Source organism: Carettochelys insculpta, chromosome 6 (genome assembly GCF_033958435.1).
Source record: "Carettochelys insculpta isolate YL-2023 chromosome 6, ASM3395843v1, whole genome shotgun sequence".
NCBI lineage: Eukaryota > Metazoa > Chordata > Testudines > Carettochelyidae > Carettochelys > Carettochelys insculpta.
This window is the reverse complement of record NC_134142.1, coordinates 102,702,449-102,727,128: the sequence shown is the minus strand read 5'-3', so window position 1 is coordinate 102,727,128 and position 24,680 is coordinate 102,702,449. Positions and strand designations below refer to the sequence as shown.

The following is a 24,680-nucleotide window of genomic DNA, read 5'->3' as shown; positions in this document are numbered from 1 at the left end:
ACATTTGGATTGACTGAGGTCTTTGCTTGCCCTTTTCTCTTACACCAATTTGCAGTGAAACGACAGGCATTTCCTTTGCCTGCAGATAAATCTCAGAAAATCCTAATGCACAAGATGAAGAATGGTATGGAAGCACTATATAAATGCTGAAGGAATCTGTTAATATTAGAAATGTCTGCTGTTATGCCCATATGTCTACTTATTTCCATACTAAAGACATTTACTGTATATGTTTGCCACAAGGGAAAACTACTGTCTACCGTTCAGCTATATTACTGGAAGCACAGTACTGTCTTTGTATTTGTCTGAATCTTACATTTCCAGGATATGTACAGCTCCGCATTTTATAGCTCTTATCTTTGAGAGACTCCTCCAATCTGTGTTTCACCTCCCAGCCAATTAGTGAATATGCCTCATGATCATTCCGTCTATCTGTAACTTGCAACAGCCTGGGAGAAGATGCATTCCACACACTGCTCTCAGCAAAGTGAATGATCATTATGGCACAAGGGAGGGGGATATTTCTTATAACTGAATGGAACAGGATCGAGATGCAAATACAGCATTTCTTGTAAAGTAAATTAAGCTAACAACAAGGTAACAAAATGCTGTTAATATTAGATTAACTTGCCTGGCAAGATATGAAATCAGGAGAGCTGGATTGTCGATAGCCCAGTGTTCAATAAAGCTAATGTAGCTCAGGAAAGTAGACTATCCATCTGTAATACAAAGGTTAAAAAAAAAGACTGGAGAGAGAGCCAGAACCAGTACACCAATTATTCCAGCATTAAAGATTAAACGTAAAGGATTAAATTTAGAGTTTGTTTGTTTTAAACAGTGACTTGTTCTTATCACAGATATCAGACAAAGTCACTACCATCCATAAAACAAAACTCAAAACACCTCAGATATTGTATATTTGAAATCTAGAGCTTACATGTTACACTGAGCTAAGAAGTAGTAAGCAAAGAGTTCAGCAGTTAAAGCAAGTTGCATGTGTTTTTCAGAAGCACTGTGCCACAGCGAATCTCCCACACTTTGAGTAAGAATCATTAAGACTCAAGCAGAGGTCATTGACAGCAGCAGTCTGACTGCAGGGACTGAGGCAAGAGCTAAAATGTCAAACTTCTGCCAGTGGTCACTAAACAGATTATGCAGTGGTTGTCCTGAGCAGTAAAAAAGCTAGCTGCTAATAGTAAATGATTAGATTCTAAAATGTCATTTACTCTGGTATGAGTCCTCAAATGAATATTTATACTAAGTGATGACTGTAACATGCCATCAAAAGAATTTCTGTTCATCAGCGCATCAGTGATTATTCAACAGCAGGTCCGTGCTTCAGCACTTGTTTCTATTAAGCAAATTTGCAATGTTCAGACAAAAATTCAGATTACGTTTTCCTTCAGGGATTTTTTTTTTTATTTTTTTTTTTTTTTTATTAAAGAAATCACGTTCTATTCCATCATAAGAATGTGGGTCACGACAGGTGGGCTTTATCCTGTAAATATATATATGAAGGTGGTTATACAGACAATGAGCAATTTCTCACCTGTATTTTATATGAACCTGCTGGACATTTCCTGCACTGTATTCAAAGGGAGAAAACACAAAGCATGCAGCATGTCTCTCTCTCACTTGGCCAGCCACTCACAGGTTGAATTTCTGCATGCGATAAATCTGGGCAAGGCAGGAGAAAAAAACAGAAATCTTTCAGTCTAGTAAGTTCTTATTAGGTACCTAAAATCAACTTTACAGCCAGTCACTTCACAGGGGCAGAATAATAATCCAGACTATCAGGCATTAATTCAATAAATTTATGAATGTGGTTAACCATACTTTTTCATGCAACTTACACTTGATAAGGTAAGATGTTACGTCCATGATAGGGTATGGTAACTGACTGGAAACTTTGATGAGCAGACATGTTAACCTATGACACCATTCCTGCAGCCCCATTGTCTCTTTTCAAAATGCAATTGCCTCCAGCCTTTTAATAATGACATTGATACTACTTTGCAAACCATGCGTCCTGCCACCCAAGGACCTCAAGGTGCCTCTCTAGTGCTGATGCATTAATCCACTTCACACCCTAACAACACAGGCATTCGCTAAATTTTAAGATGGACCTGAGGCTATGTCTGTACTAGACCTAGAAGTCAACTGACAACATGCAATTTTAGCTATACCAATTGCATAGCTAAAATCAACTTATCAAGTTGACTTCGATGTCTGGCTATACAGAAGAAGGTTGACAGGAGCATTCTTCCATTGACCTTCCTTAATCCTCACTGCTCGCGAGGAGTTCCAGGGTTGCTTTTAACCCACAGAAAGCATCGCTTCATGCATGTGCAAAACAAAACCCTAGAAGATCGGCCCTGAGTAGGTTGATCTTCCACAGTAGCATAGACCTAGCCTCAGGAAAGTTAGGCACAGGCTGGTGACTCGCCCAAGTTCTTACAGGAAGTCAGTGGTAGAACTGGGACTTGAAGCTGACTCTCATGAGTCACAGTCCTTGTTTGCACCACAAGAACATCTTTTCTTCAGTGCTAGGCTTTCAGAGCCTGGTGTACACACAAATGTATTTTGCCTCTTCACTAGGGATGAAGTTTAGAACATACCAGTGTCAAGCATTTATGAAAATATTAAAATATATGACATATATGATTTTTTATATATATGATATATGACCACCAGATTGAGGAAAAGTAAGATGTAGGAGTCAAGAGTATAACAGAGAAGAGTTCAGCTCTGTGTTTCTGGTGTGTCTGATATCTGGAAAAATATCCTGGTGAGAAAGGAAGCTTGGGTGAAGATAATGTTAAAACCGAAACCTTCTAGCAGGAGCTGGCTCGATGAGGCAAGATGCATTTCCCCCCTTCTCTACCAATTGAATACTATTTTTGGTTGGTTTGTTGGGTTGGCAGCTACCTGCAATGGTGCCCACAATCCCAACAACGGGTTTGCAACTGGTGAACTGAGATGGTGTTCAACAGGATAACCAGCACTGTCTCATTTGCTTGTGTTCCTCCCAGGTGTTTGTTGCATCTGGTACTGTTGTCTCCTGCCTTAGACTAAACCCCTCTGTGAGACTGGCCTGTGTTTGTACAGCATTTACAGTGGGCCAGGAAGGAACCCTAGGCATTACTATGGCTCAAGTAAATAAAATAATGTAGCTATGTAGAAAGCAAACCAACAGAATTTTTTTTTTTTTACTGTTTCAACTATGGGTGGAAAACCTCATGCAACAGTACATAACAGTTCCTGAAAATGAATATTTTCTTTTTTGTTAGATATAATTGGAGATACACATCTCCTAGAACTGGAAGGGACCTTGGGAGGTCATCTAGTCTAGTCCCCTGCCCTCTTAGCAGGACCAAACACCATCTCTGGCATCTATTTGCCACATCCCTAAATGGCCTCCTCAAGGCTTGAGCTCACAACCCTGGGTTCTGCAGGCCAATGCGCAAGCCACTGAGCTAGCCCTCCCTGAAATTTATTGAGTTACCCTATTCCAGATTCATTGAGGAGGTCTTTTTTCCAAACAGTCTGAAAAAACACATGGGCTGAAAATGAGCACTTAGACCTTCTTGCTTCCTATTTCTCTTTTTCAGAGTGTTGTTAACACAAGGCCACCATGGAACGTGCTATTTAAGACTGTTTAAGTTTTTCTCCATTGCAGTGGTTCCCAACTGGGAGGTCCCCAAGGGTATTGCAGAGCATAGGTGAAAAAATAAAATATAAATGAAAAATGATCATAGAAAATAAGTTTGAAATAAATTAGTTACAAAATTTTATATTAAATATCTTCCAATAATGTTATTCATAGCTGTCCAAAAAGCTATGTTGTGGGTTTCATTTTCATATGGCTACATCGACACTTACCCCCTCCTTCGAAGGGGGGTATGGTAATCAGGGTGATGGGAGATGACTAATGAAGTGTTGCAATGCATATGAAGTACTTCACTTGGCAAACTCCCCTGCAGCAACTTCAAAGAGTCAAACTTTGAAGTGTTGTCATGAGTGTAGCCATGGGCACTTTGAAGTGCCTGCACTACTTTGAATTGCCTTTACTTCCCAAAATTTTACATCATATGCATTGCAGCACTTCATTAGTAATCGCCCATCATCCTGATTACCATATGCCCTTCGAAGTTGGAGGCAGGTGTAGACATAGCCTTAATGAAGTGTACGTAGTAGCTAGAATTGGAGTTTGGAGGAGAGACCAGTGAAAAGGCTGGCAACGATGGCTCTATTGACATAATTTTCTTCCTGCACTTGAACTGGGGAGGATAAAGCCAAGGAGACTAGTCCTCCTTCCCTGTTTTTTTCCCTAGTTCTAAACAAACAGAGACAAGTGCTGAGGATAATGACAATCTTTCCTTTTCATTAACCTCAATGGTTTTTTTCTTCTTTGCAAAAATCAGTTAAGCTTCTTTAGCAAATAGACCTGGTTTCAGACTGCCCAGTCATGTCCGCCTTAAAGAGTGCCTGATTAGGTAAGCTACGCAGGTATCTTCAGTCAGGCCTTCCAAACCCTTTATGTATTATTCTTCCACAATGGGATACTCCGAATTCTGAACATTGCTCCACCTGAATTTGCACTCACCTTTTGTGCAGCACCAAATGGTCTAGACTCAAGAGCTGTGCCTCAGAACAACTAAGGTCAGCCACTAAGGTCTATATCTGTGCATTTCCATTCATTCCTGCTTTTGGCCAGACTACAAAGCTTACAGGAACAGAACAGGACAGGACACTGCTAAAGTGTTTTTCCTCAGCATATTTTTGGTGCCCCACCAAGGAAGAGAAACAAAATGGTTTCAGCACCTTCCCACGAGCAAGGTTAGATGCAAAGCTTCGACAACTTCGTTTTTTTTTTTTTAGACTGTGTTGACCAATTCCCAGGTACAGATGGTCTGATCTTTTCTTCCTACTCCTACATATGCAAATACGATAATGATGCCTATTAGCTTTGTTTCCCATGGTGGCAAATGGTTTAATGTTGCTGTCTACCTTACTTCTACCCCAGATTACTATTTTGCCCAGCATCCTGCCATTACTATCCCTTTGGGCCCAGCCTTTATTGCAGTTCTTTCAAAAATCCATCAGATATTACACATGCTAATTCCTCCATTTCCTGCTACCCTTCAACACTCCTTACCATGTCACTTAAAGAACAGTCGCAGTTGTTTGGTTTACAATCTACATCAAACCTAAGCCATTCATCACTCTGTGACATTTTTTGCCAGGTCCTTTGGGATTTCACCTTTATCTGACATTAGTTCATGATTCCTGCTGGTTTCCATTGGTTGAGTCCCACAAACTGTGCCACCAAGATTAAGCTAAAAGCCATCTGAGATATTACACAAGCTAATTTCTCTCTTCCTCCATCTCCTGCTACGAACAGACATCCCTTACCAAGTCACAAAGGAAAAAAAAAAGGAATACCATTTTCTTTTCCAGTAAGGGAAAAACTTCAATGTCAGTACAGCACAGGAAAATTATATCTATGCCAAGGCAGTTTCCAAAAGAAGCAATAGCACATTGTAATTCTCTTAATGTACCTCAAGGCTGTGTGAGAACCCTGTTGGAACATGTGATTCAGTATCTCATGTGTCCAGAGAAAACTTCCTTTTTTCTGTTTGTATGCCTATTGTCTGGGAGACGTGATTCTATCATGCAGAAAAACCAAGAGCCAGTCCCGATGTGCCTCAACAAAAAAGATAACTCTCAGATATTATCAGCCTAAAGAAGTCGACAGGTGGTTCAATTACACAAAAGCAACCTGCCTAAACATGCCACAAAGCCATTACAGAAATCCAAGGTTCTTAAGAACCACTTCTCTACAAGCTACTGGATAGATTTCTCCCCTCTGTACTGTGCACTAATACTTCAATTTCATTGTCAGTACGGCATGTCACTGGGTGATAATAGAACTGGTTGGTGGCCAATGTGTCTAGGCAAATCTTTTTGAAAGATAATTTTCATGCTTCTTTTCACTGGAAAAATTAAGTTACATGACCTTGAAAGAGCATTCTGGAGACATCTAAAGTCAGTATCAGTTTTATTAAGTGATTCCTTAACTGGCACCAAAACACTTCTTTCTAACCTTAATAAGCCTGATACGGGAGCTAACACCTATCACCCCAACTGTAACATTGTAAACTATGGAAGGAAATAATGGATATGCAGATGCATTTTTCCTTTGACTTTTGAGCGCATGAAAGGTGGCAGAATGTCAGTACTGGATATGGTAATCTGTTTAAAATCAAGACAATACACACAGTTTGGGTAGTGAACATGAAGATTCTCCTGTACTATCACAAGCAGCCTGAATTATGAACTATTTGGGTAGCCTCTAGTGCTAGGAAGGCTATTTTATCCCTGCTCCCTCCCCCTCCCAATGAAATTGCTAAAAGGAACAAATAAGTATAACTGTGGGTGGGGGAGTTATCTATTGAAAAGACTCCTGAAGACCATCTGAAACTGAAACCAAACAAACAGAGACCAAACAATTTATTTCACATCGGCCATCCCAAGCCTGAAATAATCTACCTCTGCGTTCAAGAAAAGGAAGGGTCAATATGTGCTATGTGGTTTGTTACAGCCTATTAATGATATTTAGAGCTTCTCTTATGTAGGTGTTCTACTGCTTTTCTCTCTATTTGCTCAGCTTGAGTTCTGCATGTAGTGTGAATCCCAGTTAAAGAAAATAGATAAGCAACTCAAAAATAAAACTGTATATAATATTTGCAACGTACAGGAAACAAGCACTATCAGATTCAAGATCAGTAGATGGTAATTCATGCCGGAAAAAGTTGACACTGAACACAAAGCAGGGAGATACAGCACACAGAACTGAAGTTCAGGTTGTACCTTTCTAGTCTGGCTCCTCAGGACCTGAAGGGCATGGAGAGAATTTGCCAGAACACGGGAGGTCAATATTGTCTAGTAGGATTTCCAACACTACTACTGCTTACTGGGCTCTTAGACGACACGTGGAGGTAAATTACATATAAACAACAGCCCCCCAGAACACTGAGAGCCAAGAGTGGTGGCGGGAAACAAACTTTATAGGAGCACAAGAAACTTGGCTACACCCATGATCAGTGGTCATCCACCTAACTAAAATCACCTGGATTATGGGCATTGTCAGATGAAAAGGGGCAGACTAGAGAGGTTGAACCTGCAATTATTTACAATTTCTGGCTCACCTATATACAATTTTGGATTTAAGTAAAATTGTTTGGTGTATTCCCATGACCTGCATATGAATCGTCTGACACTGAAAATTGTCACAAAGTACAGTAGTATGATTATAATTTGGAGCTTTATTATGGGTATCTTTTTAAACTGACTTAGAGTAAGTAGAATTTGAGAGTTTGTTCTGTAGGTCAAAACAACTGGCAAAGTGACAAGCAAAGAGAGCTGTAAAACAGGTGATGTGTGTTCAATACAAAGCTTAATGTGAAGTCTCTGGCATCAGCTGTTTTGGTGCCTGACACTTGGAAAACTGATGCCCGGGAGAACAGAATTAAGCCATGCCAAAGTCCTGAAATGAATGTTCTGATTAGTAACTGGCCACCTGTTGACAAGGCTAGATAGATTCTATTCATTAGGGCTCACGAGGAGGAAACACTGTATTAGCTGATCAATATGGTTCTTGGTCACAAGTTACTTGGTCTGAATTGATGTGTGCACTTAGAAGTGGCTTGTGTTCACAGATACCATTCATGGAAAAGTTGTTTAATACAGTCCTCCTGGGGACTGACTAGTCGGATGCAATGAAGATTTCCCAGCTATTCCCACACAGAACACATTTACTTCCTTTCTACACAATAGTAATTGTGAAGAAGAAACATGATGTGGTTCAAGTGGAGAGGCTGAATTTCAGAGCAGCACTGCCTCCATCAATTTTTCTCGGTAGTGGATTATGCTCTTGCCCCTTATTTTACTTTACGTGACTATCAGGGATCTGTATATTGCTTTATTTTTAAAAGATATCTGGTCAGCATCAAGTGCAGAAAACACAAGCCTCAACTGTATTCCAAATAAACCACAACTTTTAAATGACCAGGAAACATTCATAATTTTTAATTCACACCAGTAATAAAATTGCATTACATTTTTCATAAAATAAATGTTCCAGTTTATATACAGAAAACAGACTGTACAGACCCCACCCCAACCCCAAAAAACTCACAAACATACAGGCAATGCAGTGCTCAGCTAAGCAGGCACAACTGTACATCTAAAATTGTAACTGCTTTGTGTTGGGGGCAGGAAAAAAGTACTACAATGTATATAGTCCTTTCTGGACCAAGAATTAAAAAAATATTGCAGGCAAGCTGACAGACGCCCCCCACTCGTTGTGCGGCTGAACGTCCATCCCACAGTGCTTCAGCAAAGCAGGGGTCGTTATTGAACTTGGGACTCAAAACTTCCATTCAGCTGCCCTTCCTCATAGTCCATCTGACACAAGATCATGTTGTTCTTCAGGAAAAATTTGTCTCCCACACAGAATCTGAAACAAAAAAAAATCCACATGTCTAAAAGTTAGTTGTCATTAAGCAGGTGGCAATGCACTGCATGAAAGATGACAGAGGATTAAGTCTAGAAATAGTGGGTTGCCAGAGTTAAGGGAAAAATTATCTTCATTATGAACTATGCTTACTGGATCACAATTCAGGGAGGCGGGTTGCAGGGAATAGGGCACTTGGCTGGGAATCAGGAGACAGTGTTCTATTTCTGACCCTGCCACTGACTTCATAGACATTGGGCAAGTCACTTCACCATCCTGTTTCCCTCTCCTACCTTTTGTCTGTATTGTCTATATATAGACTAAGATCTTTGGCACAGAGGTTCTTTCATAATATATGTTTGTACAGCACCTAGCACAAGGACCTCTCATTTCTGTTGAAGCCATAAATTGCTACAGTAGTAATAATCCAACAGGAAAAGTGATGGAATATATCCCCAAAGAGAATGAGCTTTCAGAACTCTGTAAAATTGGGAAAGCAAACAGGTTACATTACACAAAATATGTGAAATGTTCCACAACATTCAAATGTCCAGAGCCCCCTCAGGTGAGGCAGTGTTTACACTAATTCACAGGCACCAAATGGCTATTAAGTCCTTCCTCACACCCTTATGCACAGTACTGAACAATAAACAGAAGAAGTTTCTTGACGGACAGCTAGACTCTGTTAACCTTTATCTTCATGGAGTGGAGCGTAAAGCTCTCTGTCTACCATGTAAATTGCTCTGTTTGTATTAAAGTTGACAGAGACTCATGATATTTAACAATATTATTTGATCATTAAGATCAAAAAAGTTGCACACACAATACCTGCCAGGTACAGTTTGACAGCCACTGGCCTCCTCACACCTCCTCCTGTTTGCTATTGTAGAAATTAATCTACCATTTTAGGATAAAACACACAGTGCTCTTCAATGGTCTCTTATTCAAGGTCAGAGCGACTCAGCATGTGCTAATGGCATGACAACACGGCAGAACGCAGGAGACAGAGCCCCCAGTGTCCTGAGCAAGTCCCACTATTTCAGGGCAGTTACAGGCAAAGCTGCCAGTGATGCAGATCACCAACATTGCAAAATCAAATATACATGGTGCACACATGGCCAGCTGCAGGAATGGTCAGATACGAGATTTAAAAAGGGGCAAAAACATTAACTAGGAGTACAAATATAAACCTATAAAACATGAAGCCCTTAAATAGAGGACAACTCTTTCCTCCAAAACCTGCCCATAGTATACATACAGTGCATGTTATTAGGATGCTTCTTTGTGTGATTTAGCTAAGAACTCAATCTTCTCTCCCAGTCAGCACCTTCAGCTCTCCTTATAATAGCTCCAAAAGTCAGTGAGCTAACTTTTAACTAGCATTTCAGAAAAGAAACAAAAGCTATTTCTTTAAGGAGAAACTCAAGCTGAAGCTGCATTGCACTCATTCTCCTAGAAGGTACAGCCTTACCAATTGTTTTGCTGAGTATACAAACTAGCCAGCATTTTCCAGACAGCGACTTAAGATACAGCTGCTGACCTTCTGCTACTTAATGTTACTTAAACTGCCATGGTAAAACCCCCAATGAGCAGGAATATCAAACAAAGTCACTCCAGCAGCACAAATGCAGAAGTCAACAGCTGCCTCTTGCCAAACCTGGTTGAGGTCTAGAGCTGCAGAGTGAGAGCTGGAAAGCAGTTTGTAGGTTCTGGTTCTTTGAAACGGAGTAAAAACTAGGCAACCCTGGGGGTCCCAAATATGTCTCTAACAACTGTGCTCAATTTACAAGACAAAAGATGTTTTCCCCAACTGCCAATCCTGCAAACTCGGCACGGATTCAGCAGGGACCTGAGTTCTTTCTTTCTCACATATCATCTACAACAACAACAACAACAAGATTTAGCAGGCCTAGCCCCACCCAAAGTGTTACATCTGGGCCAATGCAGCAGTTTTCTTGAGGGCCATAAAAGAAGAAAAAGGAACAGGCTTCATATATCCAACAGCCGGGGGGGGGGGGGGGGGGGGGAGATGGCGGGGGGGAAAAAAACTTTCCCTGAGTGGGTTTCAGCAGGAATCAGCCAGACCCAAACACTGAAGTCATGATGCCATTTTTAAGAAGTGACTTTTAGAAAGCAGAACAACTGAAGAAATATAGGCAGTCAAAATATTTGAGACATCTTAGAATACTGATACACCAGCAGAGTTCAGTACTATAAATATGATACAATAGTTTGACAATAGCTACCTTCCCCTAAAAAAGGCAATATGAGTTAGACCCAAGAAATATTTTTGGAATCAGAGTATTACTGATATGTGTTGGAGAAGATAGCTGGTGGAAATATTTCATACAGATCACTACTAAATAAGTATAATTTGGCCATTAAAAATACTGCACTAAGACTGGAGTCTACGGATCTGAAAAAGAATGAGGCAATACCACCAATGGAGACCAAAAAACCTAATTCAGGACTTTGCCTGTGAGAAGTAGTTCATTATCACGAGTTTTCTCTCTTAGGAGGCGGGTGCTGCCTTCCTGTTAGCATACTCATAAAACAGATATTTCTATCCAGAAAGCACTGGGAGACCTAAGGTATATCAGAAGCATATTTGAAAGCAAACTAGAAACAGGAATACCCACTGAAGGAAACACTGAGAAACACAACTTTGTCTTTGAGAAACTAGGCTCTCTGTCCAACATAATAGCCACTAGATGTCACTATAACCTCAGTGGAATAACCTTATTAAACTGGATGGTTTGATTTATTGCAGCTGCCAGTATTAATAGGAAGGCATTCTACCCCCCAACAAATAATACCAGCTTTGTGTTTGATACAGTGCCTTCAATTAAAGCCACCCACGCTACATGGAGTGTGTCCGATTCTCCTCACACATTCACTGGTGGGCAGCAGGCACAGTAACTTTACTGGCTTCAGCCAATAATACTGATACAAAACTAGCGTGAGAGGAAAGTCATTCTGTGCATTTCGTATGTTCTCACATATGGGTGTGTGAAAATTACACATACAACCCTGTGTTGACAGAAATGCCAGAGTAAACGAAGGCGGGGTACCTTAACGTTAAGTGAAAAATCAGGTACGCTAACTTGGCTTTGAAGTAATAGCCTTCTCTCCCATTGAACTTAATCATTCTTCTTTTCCTCCTCTTTTACCATATGCCCCTTCCCCATAAGTAATTTGTGGTTCCATAAGCAGCCTAAGCAAGGAATGGGAAATTTTAACAAGGAATACATGCATCAAAAGGAGAGAACATGCTGCATTTAACGCACTCAGCTTCCAAGAGCAGAACTCAGTTTTCCTACAACTGCACCAAATCAAAAGAAAAAGAATGCCCTAAAGTCTTCTGCAAAAAGACCTTTAAAACTTAGTCTTTCGTAGATACCAAGGAGTCAGGCTGAATTGATAAATTCTTTCACTGAACACTGATATATATTCTTCTCTGCATCTTCCAGTCAAGTGTGGTATAATCCCATTTAAAGCCAAGCAGGCCCCACTGAATATATAGCAAACTGAAGAGAGCACTTCATAGTCTCCAAAAGGGCTTACCTAGAATGTATTTCTTCTTCGTACCCTCAAAGCCTGACTGAAATCTGATTTAAGTACCCCCATGTCAGTAGTTCTTGTGCAAGAGAGGATCCTCTCTCTCTCTTTTATGGATGTTTAGCTGACCAGTTGGATGCTAAAAGATTTCAGAAGCTGTTTGTTCAGTTGCATTACAACTACTTCAGAACAGCTGTCTAGTGCTTATTGTTCCTGGATCTGCAGTTTTTGCACACCCCTAATTCCCACTGATTTTGTAAGGACTGAAGGCCAGACTGCAGGCAACTACAAATAAGACAACCCAGCTGGCACTAGCAGCCTCTCAACCCCAGAGAGGTAGCAAAGATTAAGCAGATTTCCTTGCTCTGTGAGCAAAATTAAAAATAGTTTGTGGGGGTTTTGTTGTTGTTGTTTCTGTAATAACTGTGTCCTCACCTCTGGTTGCAGAGCTGGCAGGCAAAGCAGTCCAAATGGTAAACATTATCTCTGGCCCTCATCACCATCTCAAAGGCAGGGATCAGTTTACTGCAGGCAGCACAATTCCCGGTGGTACCAAAGAGCCTGCCAAAGAAGCACAATCATTAGAAGCCATTTTAATTAAATGGTGGAAGCACTAATTAAGTGTAATTAGCAGCATCAAATACTGTATTGCACCAATAAATAGGAGTTGCAATCTTCATTTCGCTGACCAACCTGTGTGCAGGAACTTGGGATAAAACTGCCTGGTGAGCAAACGCCGGTTGTTGAGATGAAACTTCACTTGGCTTGTGAGCCGAGGGTTAATTTACTGTCTAATGGAGAAAAGCATTACAGACACTTACAGTGCTATTTTGGGGCTCACAAAATTTTCGTCAAAATAAAACTTTCCGGGGTTTGTTCTCTGAACATCTGGCTTCCTTCCCCACACCACTTGCTCTTGAGTGTTGGCTAGTGGGGAAATCCAAGCTGGTGATAATGAACCAGCTAGAATGGGTGGAATACAGAAGTCTCACCAACTTTGCCAAATTTGGCAGGCAAAACTGCAGCTGGACAAGAGTCTAACTTACCTTCTGTTTTAAAGAAACATCCACTCCTCTGAAGACAAAGGGCAATAATGTTTTACAACGCCACTTTATAATTTTTTTAAGATCCACAGTCTCCTGGACATTCCTGTAAGTCAACTAAGCTTCTCACACTGAGACACAAACAGTACATCCCAATGTTCACTTCAGCTCCCCAGTCCTTGATGACAGCACTTCCGCATGGGAAGCTTCATCTTTTTTCTCATGGTTTCTATCATCTGCTTTCCCAGAGGTCTGCTGCTGTGACAGCTCCCACAGGGAGACTAACCAAGAGCTAGGGCGTTGTCACCCCGCCCCTGAGACAAATCTCTGAAGACCCATGAGTGAGTGCCACCCCGGGGCAATAGGCACGACAACACATCTATGTTAAGGCTATAGGAACCAACTGCAGGTGCATGCAACACACCGAAGGTTTCAGTCTTGAAACCTGTGAATAGTCAAATGTACATTTACTTTGTTCAAGAGTATGCATGGGATTTCATTGTTTTCAGAGCTAGATGGAAGGCACCTTCCTCCCACTGACTGTTAGCTTGGCATGTACACACACATCTACATGTACACACCGCTAAACACAGATGGGATCTCAGGGCTATTTCAAACCTTGGGAGCTGCATCTTGCTAATATAAGTGCCTACTGCTTCCACCAGTACAAAGAGGCAAAAACTCCAACAAGACCCACTTGTTGCTTGTCTGGTTCAGCAAATTGTAGGCTGAGAAATCAATCAGTGGACAGTAACCACTGGAGAGTGATAAGATCCTCAAAATAACCCTTCCCCTCTCAGGCTCCTAAGCTATGGCATTATTGGCTTGGTTTTCATATATCAAGTCTTACAGCTTGTGCCAGATGTTAGAAGAGACACCCATTACTTTTCTGTTCCGGCCTAAAGGAAAACCATTCCAGGATATTAAGAGGGGACTAGACCTCTGCATCTGCTAGTTTACAAAACAAGAACAAAAAATAACACCCCCTCCCAAGTCTATGGTACTGACGGCAATACTGAAATAGTACCAGAACTACAGTAATGTAAAACCCAAATACTCCTGCTCTCAAACTTTACCACATTAGGACTGGAAAGCCTGTAGCTCAATAGACCAAGCAAAATGTCCTATAAGAGGACATAAAGCAAATGGCAACATGTTCAGTAAGTATCAGAGGAGTAGCCATGTTAGCCTGTACCTGGAAAAATGAGAAGTTCTGTAACACCTTACGGGCTAACAGATTTTTTTGCCCACGAAAGCTTACGCTCCAAAAAAAAATCTATTAGTCTATAAGGTGTCACAGGACGTCTCGTTTTTATGTTCAGTAAGGGCAGGATGCCAGGAAGCAAGCACCTAAGCTTCCCTGCATTGGCTTTCCATATCATGGGCAAGTACAGAAAAGTATTTTACAAGAGGGTTGTAGCTCCCAGCCCTAAAAAGGTTGTAAAGGACACTTCAAGAAAGGGCATGCCTTATGACAATAGTAGCAGATTGCAACAAGGGTAGTGGTGCTGGCGGCAGGAGATCACAATTCTCATCTTCAGATGCTCCTGACCCAGCATAGCTACGTAGTGCCCCTCATTCTGGATGGATTGTAAAATTATAATCTAGCTCCAAATCTGTATTTTTGATTGATACAGAAGCATGTCTGTATGGCTGTCTGATGTGACTGTCTTCCATTGCGTAAACAGAAGACCCTCAGTGCAATAGCAACAGCCATTAGTTTCAATTTCTCTGTGACAGAGAAGTAGCAGATTAGGAGAACAATGACACTTTCATCAGAATCATAGCAACATTTAAAAAAGTCACTTAACCTCCCCTCCCCCCAAAAAACAAAAACCAGGCAAAGCAGCCCTGTACATTAGGTAAGGAGAACAGTGGAAGTTAATCCTAGATTTGTTCCATGCATGATGCCGCTATAGTAGCAAGCGTGAAATATCCATTATTCATTAGCATCACAGTTGTGTGGAGCTCAATCTAGATTAAATAAAATAAAGGGGCCCCAGACGGCACTATTTGCATTGTTAAACAGGCATTTTTCTCACCCTTCGAAAAGGATACCTCTCTAAATGGAAATGATGGGGAAGTTTGGACAGATGTTCACTTAACTATTTAAACAGCTTAAAAAACATGAAAAGCTATTTGGCTCTGGATTCACCTGTCTCTATTCAGGAGGCTAGGGGTCAATCAAGTGTTAAACAGCTTTGAATGTTTGTGTAAGAGGACTAATTTATGTTTTGTTCCACTGAAATTATGTTGCTTTTTAATATCTAAATAAAGGTAGCTCCCAGTTTGTCAGTGTGCTAATCTTGCTCGCTTTCCCCTCCTTTTCCTAACACGGGCAAATTCTAGCACTTTTCTAATCTTACTCACTTTACAGCAGATCTGCCAAAGGCGGGGGGGGGGGGGGGGGGGAGGGGGAGAGCAGGGAGGGTGAAGACCATGTGGGAAGTAGCCCCCCAAGGCCTGACATTTCAAAGGGGCCTGTAGCTCCATCTGCCACCACTGCCAAAGTAGCAGTGGCAACAGTTGGCACTCCAGGCCCTTTGAAACACTGCACAGTACTGGGCTGGCACTCCACGTGCGGTGATGAGGGAGTGTGGGGGAGGTCCAGGGCTGACTGCCCTAAGTACTGCCCCTTCCACCATTGGTCCCACTCCTGCTGGGGGGTGGGGAGCTGCCCCTTCCACCATTGGTCCCACTCCTGCTGGGGGGTGGGGAGCTGAGCCCTTCCCACCTTGCCCCTGGGCCTGGAGTGACTCAGCACCACTGCTTTTCAGGGAATGATTTAAAACTTTATGTAGTCACCAAAATTCTTAAGTAAGTCTAACTTGTAGCTCAAAAGACCACAGATATTATGCTGTTGGGAAGTAGACTCTGAGGCAAAGAATAGATGCATTCTTCAAACAATGAGCTTATTTTATGGCATGGCCAGCTGGCATACTCCATACCTCCTTGCTTGGAGAGCACAGGAGAAGTTTGTTTTTATTTTTTAAATTTTGGGGGAGAATTCTCTTTCACCCTCAATAAATCCCATGGTTTAGTTTTATAAGAAGCCCCCCCCCCCCACACACACACAAAAAAAAATATCAGGGAAATGTAAGAGCCACCATATTCTCCCTGGCATGACACAGGGAGGGCAGGGGAAGAGAATAGTCAGACAAAGAGGGGATTTTTTAAATCACTTTTTAAAACTCTCTTAAAAGTTAGACAGCAATTTAAGTACAGATTTATTTTCTCTTATGTAACAGGAGGAGGACCACTACAGAGAGGAGTACCTCACAAGCTTGTAAATAAGCTTAGACTATGCAGATTTATAATTTAGCACAATTAAACTTTTACCCCACAGTAGTAATTATGCTTAATGGCTCTTACTCTGAACTTAACCATATCTATTGTCGGCAGCCAATTCGAAAGCAGGAGTTTGGCCAAGGACAATTTTCTGTAGTTTATAGGCACACTAAAATCCAGCTATTCTATATTCTGATTAGCTGCTGATGTCATTGTGCATAGTAAAAATTAAAACTAAATTGGCGCACAGGAACAGCAGTGAATACGAATTAATGGGAGGGGAGGGGGAACACCACCCTGGAAGTGCTATGTAACTGTTGGAAAGCTTCCTTTTATTTAAAAGACTTAGCTGGTTGTTACAATAATCTTCCCTACAACATTTTGGAATTCATCAATGCCATGAAGGTACCCAAAATTGACTAAATATATGATAGTGGCATGATTACTTAACATTTACTTCTTAATAGGGTCTCAGCCTGGGGCTTGTAATGGAAAATATGTGAAAATGGAGCGACTTGTCAAAACGTGACCATCTCTCCCATCATTTTAAACACATCCTATATTTCCTAATTGCAGTCACCCCTCACAAGCAAACATTAGTTCTGTGCCCTTTCCATGAATTTTCCTTCACATTCATTTATGGTCTAAGAAGGGTTTCACAAATTTTATATAGTTGGGACCCAGTTTTTTTCGAATACCCTGTTTTTGCCACCCAAAAATATAAAAGCATATAAAAAATGAAAAATGAATAAAATTTCACTGTGTATTATTAATTCACAATAATAATAGTACATAGCGATAATTTGTTTATTTTCTAAGGACCAGTATTTTTTTCCCCCCAAGGACTGGTACTGGGCCACAGACCACACTTTGGGAAACGCTGGTCTAAGATATATGATAATTTGCACATTTGTTTCATTAATTGCTAAACCAATGTCTACAAATGGATTTATAATTACTTAGCAATAGCAAGATTGCCCTCCACCCTGGTATTTGCAAATCAGCAGCAGGTCGGTATCAAAAGAAACTGAAAAGACTGGAACTGTTCACTTTAGAAATGATTAAATGTGTACAAAAACACTGAATAGGACAGAGAAAGTATATCAGGATCTTCCATTGTCCCTCCTCTAGAATGCAAAGAACAAGAACATTCAGTGAAGCTAAAGAGATAGCAAGTTCAAAACAGACAAAAAAAAGTACACCTTTTCTGTACAAAAACATAAACAGGTGTTGATAATGGTCATAGGACATGGCTGAGGCCATGAATTTAGCACCATTCGAGAAAGGATTGGACATTTATATGGATGCCAAGGATATCCCGAGTTATAGCAGTTAACACCAGCAGATTTTGGAAGAGATAGTGAACCTCACAATTGATTAAGCCAATCACAAATTTCTATGGATTAAGTGGTTTCAGCAGGAGGAGATCATTGCCTACCAAGCTAAATCAACAAGGGTCTCATTTTTAAGTTGTATTCCCCCCAGCTGCTCTGTAAACATCTTGTGTCTATTGTTACATTTATATTAATCTCTTGGGGGCAGAGACAGTTTTGTTCTTGCTTATACAGAATAGCTATCTAGCTAGTTAGATAAAAGTAAATATATAATATATGGGTCAATGACCTCACCCTCCCTCAGAGCCAGGCACTCCAGCCCTACCAAACTCAATGCCCTCCCCCTCTCCCACAGACAAGCATGCCTAAGTCCCCTGCTCAAACTCGATACTGGTGACCACCAAAGTTGCCACCACCACAGCCGTCACGTGCTTCTCCTATGAAGCACTGGGGCACGTGGCACTCAGTGCACGGCTCTGAGCAGGAGCTACATTTAATTGCACAAAGAGCCGCGTGCAGCTCAAGAGCCACAGGGTGGCCACCCCTGCACTAGTGAGTGCAAACTCCTCACCAGAGCAGGACGAATGTCACAGTGGTAAGCTGTGTCGGCTGAAGGAAAGGAGACATTTGATGTTAATTAAGTTGGTCAAGTTGTCCTTTCATGATAGTTTCTAGTTCAGTTCAGGGAATGTACATTTTAAGCCAAAGGGTTTATTATCCATGGATAGCTAAACAGGAGCTGCTGAACCAGCATAGTATAAAAAGTATTCTGCTTGGGTGGCCAACTAGCAGGGAGGCTACTGGGCACAAATTTCAGGGTTGCTCAAGGGCACACATCTTCAGGTGAAGAATCCATATGAAAGACATTTATTTTGGGTCTTTTCGTTCCTCCCTCCATGTTTTAAAGACCACAAGATTTACATCTGGTATGAAGCTCTCCCTCCCTAGAGTCTAAGCACCATCTTCCTCAAATGTTCTGATCTTCTACAGTATAACCGTTCCAATTGACATTAACATCAGTCTTGGCTTTCACAGATGCTGTGTAAACACACATGTATGGAGCCAAGTTTTCTTATGAGAGTTTAAAATATTAATAAGCAAGCCGCAATTTTGAAAGTATTAGAGGCAAGTTAGTACATTAAAAGCAACCAAGAATTAGCCCACCTACATTAGAAGGTTTTGAAAAAAATAAAAAACGTAACCGACTACTGCCTCACATCTGCTGCTGCTGTCCCATACTCTCTCTGTGGTGTGTGTATTTTATATATTACATGTAAGCCCAAACAGTATCTTCCTTGGAAGACTTTCCAGTTTATCTAGTCTTTCTGTAGACTGAAGCTACATTCAGTAACAACCACACTGTTAGCTCAAGTTTTGCTAGTTTTGGCGCACATGCTGGAACTTTCAAATGCTGTGCTTGAAATGTGTAACTGTGGTGCGGCCATTTGATTTGGTGCCACCATCATTACTTAAACACGGAAGTCTACTGAAAGCTAGGCACCGCTGTGCATACGTCCTTGCCAGACTAACAACTATCACATTTTCTAAAAGTCAAAGACACACATTGCTTAAATCCCTCCTAAAAGTATTGTACATTTATTGGGTGCAAATCACTTTTATCCAAAGGCATCCCAATGTTCTTTGCTCAAACTGGGGTACTACAATGCAGGGCTATCCAAAAGATGGAGACAGGAAAAGGTGAACTTTGAATCCAGCTAGAAATAGGAAATTTTAGGCATGAAGAAGGCACCAGAGCTACAAACACTGGAATTTGGTTAAGACAGACTCAAAAGTGTTCTCTCTCTCTCTCTCTTTCGATCTCTCTCTCGCAAAAATGGTCCTGAGATCATCAACAATCAGATAAGCTGAAAACCCCAGTTTGAGCTTCCATTCCCAAGCTGCAATAAGCAGAACTTCACAATTGTCAAGTATGCTGAGGCATAGGTTATATGACAACTTAGAGGCCCAATCAAAAGCACACTGGCTGAAGCCAGTGAAAAGATTCCCATTAACTCCACTAGGAGGTGAAGCAGACCCTTAGAGAGAAACACGCCCTCTGATTTACCATCATCTCTTTATGCAACATTTGACCAGTCTTTGGAGATATCCTCATTCAAGCCCTGATCCAGACTAATTGTGTTGATCATCAAAGTGTGATAAATTTCTAAAAGGTGCTGGTATGCATGGAATACGCAGACATCATTTGGTTTGTTTCTATCATACTGAGTTTGATTTTCCTCTGATGCATATGGGTATATTTCAGCAAAAGCTCCATTTAAGTGAATGGAGTTGCACTGGTAAGACAGGAGAAAATTAAACATCTTCAAAAATCATGATGATGAAAATTCTGAATTTATATTAATTCTGAAGTTCCACCCAAATAATCTGGTCAGAGTGCACAGACTGCATGTGTGCTCCAAGTTGGTGGACCTTCAATTATGTCTGCAGAACAGTAAAACAACTACTCTTCTATGTATTAAACAAGCAGTTTATGACGAAACACACTAAGGATTTCTATTCTAGGAACAATGACTTCCAACAGAATTTGTCTATTCAAAATATACAGATAAATTAAAAAATGCAAAGCTAGCCATTGTGAGTATTATTCAACTGCATTCTCATCTCACGGATTCCAAAGCCAGAACATCTTATATATAGAGCACACAGGCCACTGAACTTCTCCAAAATAATTCCTAGACCAGGTCTTTTAGCAAAGCAACCAAACTTGATTTTAAAATGACCATGATGGAGCATCTACCAGAACCCTTGATAAACAACTCTCATTGACCAAACTGCACTCCTTATTTCCAGTCTAAATTCATCTAGCTTTAGCTGCCAGCCACTGGAGCATGTTACATTTCTCTGCTAGATTTAAGTGCACATATATATTTTTTACTATGTAGATACTTTCAGGTTGCAATCAAGTCACCCTTTAATCTTCTGTTTGTTAAGATAAATAGATAGCTCTTTGAGTCTATCACTCTAAGGCATGTTTTCCAATTTTTTAAATCATTCTCTTGGCTCTTCTCTGAACCTTCTTCAATTTATCAGTGTCCTTCTACATTGTGGGCAGCAGAACTGGACACAGGATTCCAACAGTGTTCGTACCACTAATAAATACAGAGGTAAGATAACCTCACTACTCCTTCTCAAGATTTCCATGTTTATGCATGTGAAAATCATATTAGCTTCTTTTGGCCACAGCATCAAACTGTGGGCTGCTATGCAACTGATTATCCACCATGATCCCCAAATCTTTTTCCAACACTGCTTCCCAGGACAGAGTTCCTCGTCCTGCAAGTATGGTTTAGATGCCTTATTCTCCAATACTGTATATTCATTTTTATTTAACTGCATGAACACACACATTGCTCACTTGCATCAAGTTTACCAAGTGACCCAGATCACTGTATTGGTGACCTCAATACCCTGTTCAGTTACATGCTGAGACTTAGAGAAGTCAGCTTTTAATTCATTCAGTGTGTGCCAGGTTGATTCTGTCGTGTTTTAGTTTTTAATAAAGAATGTCCTATGGTCGCAAACCAAACACCTTACAGAAGACTAAATATATGATGCCGACAATTACCTTTATCAGCTAAACTTGTAATGTAATAAAAATATTAAGTTAGTCTGACAGGATCTATTTTCCATGAACCCATGTTAATTTACATTAATTATATTACTCTCATGTAATTACTTCTTGAGTTTCACTTCACCCATTTCATTGTCTTGTTCGGGACTGACATCAGGCTGACGGGCTTATATAGTTACCTGGGTTATCCCCTTGACTCTTTTTTTTAAAAAAAACTGGCACCAGGATTCTTCTTGTACCTAATGTAATTTAAAAACTCCTTATTGTCCTTAACTCTGTTGGCCACATATAGCTACTTGTATGCTTTTGCTTTACTTATTAGTCTTCTATAATTGCTAACTTCTTATTGATCGCCATTTCTATCAACTTCCCCTTTCTTCTATTTGTTTTATATATAGTAGACATCACATCCCCTCACATTTTCACTAAACCCCATTATTTGTGAAAGTACATTATAGCTACCACCTTATTCAGATTAATTTGTGCTTCCATATTTTTTATTTTTACATGCACTCATCCAATTTAAAAACAAAAAAAAAAAAAAAAAATCACAAATGTCCTTGAATAAACAGGTTTATTCACCACAAATGTACCTAACTACCATGACAGAGAGTCACTGCTCACCATGGTAAAATTTCCTGAAGGTAAACTTTTTAAAGACAATTTTTGCTTTGTTGCATCACCGAGGAGCCTCATTTGCTATAGGGTGAGCCTGTAGAGAACACACTTAAATGTCTATTTAAAAGCTGCCACTGGAAAGGCAAAATGAGACAGCTCCTCAGCAGCTGCATATCCAGGTAGCAGTGAAGTCAATACGCTACACCAGTTCACACTAGCTTTCTTCTGTAAGATCAGAATTAAAAAAAATACAACAAAACGTGCCCTCCCATTACTATTAAGGCTTACACCAGGGGTGGCCAACCCTTCTTCCTCAGGGGGCCACGTGTAAAAAATTGCCATGTTCCGAGGGCCAAACACAAAATACCTCCAAACCTGCCCCCCATGTCCCCATGTTTAACCCTTCGCAGCCCCAAACCACCCCCCAAGGTTTAATCCCTCTCAGCCCCAAACCTGCCCCCAGGCTTAACTCCTCTCAGCTCCAAACCATGCCCCCACCCCGAGCTCCTAGGCTTAACTGCATAAAACATCAAAGTAGTAACTTTGCAATAATATGGGTGGATCTGACTTTCTCTACATGCACATTTTTCGAGCATCATCGTTCAATTAATAATTCATATTGTAAAAAAACAAAAACAAAAAAACAAAACGAAAACAATCAGTATTTCAACCCCCCCGCCACCCCCAGGTCTAGTGCCTCTCAGTCCCAACCTGTCCCACCCCTAACCCAGGCGTAAGTCCTCTCAGCTCCAGACTGCCCCACCACCTCCCCCACAGGAGCTGTGCATGCTGCTGCTGCCATCCCCCAACTGCACCTTCCCTGGGCCACTGCCTCCACCCCAGCACTGCTGTGCAGCTCACCCTAGCTCTCCTACTTTCTTTGGCCCCACAGATAGAGCAGGCAGCTCCCTGGCCTGCTGTGATGAACTAATGGGACTTGATTTAATTGGTTTAACTGCTGGATACCTCCCACCATGCTGCTGGCCATTAAACTAATTAAACTGAGTTCCATTATTTCAGCATGGCAGGGCAGGGAGCCAGGAGGAGGAGTCAGTGGCGGCAGCATCCAGAGCAGCAAATGGCTCTTTAAAGAGCCACAAGTGGCTCTGGAGCTGCAGGATGCTGCCCACTCACCCCACAGCCGGCTTTCACAATGGCACCACTGCTAGTTCCACAAGCCATATGAAAAAGGCTCTGCAGGCTGGATTCTGGCCTCTGGGCCATGTGTTGGCCACTCCTATCTTACATAAACAGTTACATCAAATATAAACCAGCAAACAAAAAGACATCCTGAAAAAGGAGAATGCTACAGATCTTGTACTAAACATAACTACTAGGCAATGTGAAAAACTATGCACGGATATTTACACAGGACAAGTTTATTTTTTCAAAACAGCTGGTAGTGAACTGAACTGGAAGCTTATAGGAAGCACCCATAGAATATGCCTGTATTTACCTCAGGTAATCTCTGCGGCAGAGAATGAGATTTGCTTTTGTGTAAAGAGTTGATCCAACCTCTCCGAGACGGCAGTCGCAGCAGGCACATTTTAGACAATCTTCATGCCAATATTTATCCAAAGCCTTCAGAAGGTAGCGGTCCTTGATCTTTCGGTTGCAGCCAGCACAGCCTTTCTGTTTCCCCTTTGGCTGCACAGATAACATCGGCACACCTACAAACAAAAACAAACCATTACTATTCAGGAGACATTTGCAGACAGCCAAATATTTTAAGCAGAGTTGCTTTCTTGCATCATTGGTAACTTTCCCTGAACAATGTTCAAATACTGCATGTTTTGAGAAATTCATGTTCCGAACAGCCTTTGGCAACAGTGATCAAAAGAATAGGTTTTGTCTTGGTAAGGATATTCACCTGCAAGGATGCAACAGTTGTTTACCAAATAATGAACTGATGAGTACCAAGTGGTCGGCTTAAAGTTTTCCACCAAACTAGTTTCAATGTCAACAGTATTCTTTTTCTCAATTAGCATTAACAGGCAATTAATGAGCCATTTAAAGTTAATCATGAAGATTTTAATGGCACTCACTGTATATATGTACACCAAGGCCCTAATGCCAATCTGCAGCTGAGCAGATCTTCATGGAAAAAGGGGAGGAAAGTGGGAGCAAAAATTGCTAAGTGCCACCCTTATGAGTCTTTGCACCTTCCTCCTTCACAAAGGCCCTGGTGAAAACTCACATAGCTATGAGGCTACTCTAACTCATATGGCCCAAGGCCACTGAGAATAGACAGAGCACAGTGATTCGCTGACTGTGTTTCTTGTGTCAAGGACTCTGCACTGACACCTGAGAGGTATTTTCAGGTAGCTGACTAACCTCGGCTTTCCCTTTGCTTTGTGCCATAAGTGCAAGTACCACTCTGGATTGCCTCCTGATTGTGGGAAACCCCTGCTAGACAGCAGAGATGACTATAAGGGTGCCAGGGAGACAGCCAGCAGAGAGCAAAAGCTAGGTTCTTGATCAAGGATTTTGGGGAGATGGCAGTTCTTTGGCCACCAAATCCCTGGATCTTGATAGGACACCAAGAGACCATCTGAGCCCCCGTGATGCCAGAGCCCCCTGGCCTGTCAGCACATGGCCTCTTCCAACTTTCCAGGGAGCTGTTCCTCCCTACCGCTTCCCTGCAGGCTCTCTCTCTTTTCAGTCCCCAGTTACCTCAGGACTCCTCTCCTCTGAGCTCTGTGCCCAGGAATCGTGGCAAAAAGCTGTTT

General features: G+C 41.3%; 1 protein-coding gene across 2 annotated transcripts in view; it reads right to left on the bottom strand.

Annotated features, from left to right (window-relative positions):
- Nucleotides 1–8,080: 8,080 nt before the first annotated feature.
- LMO1 (LIM domain only 1) overlaps nt 8,081–24,680 on the bottom strand; it is a 78,364-nt gene continuing 61,764 nt past the window's right edge. For both annotated transcript variants that reach the window (XM_074999035.1, XM_074999034.1), the window contains exons 2-4: nt 23,408–23,621; nt 12,512–12,637; nt 8,081–8,521 (exon numbers count right to left, since the gene is read on the bottom strand). In XM_074999035.1, the coding sequence (XP_074855136.1) occupies nt 8,416–8,521; nt 12,512–12,637; nt 23,408–23,613 (438 nt within the window). In that variant the 5' untranslated portion in view covers nt 23,614–23,621 and the 3' untranslated portion in view covers nt 8,081–8,415. The remainder of the gene's footprint in view (nt 8,522–12,511; nt 12,638–23,407; nt 23,622–24,680) is intronic.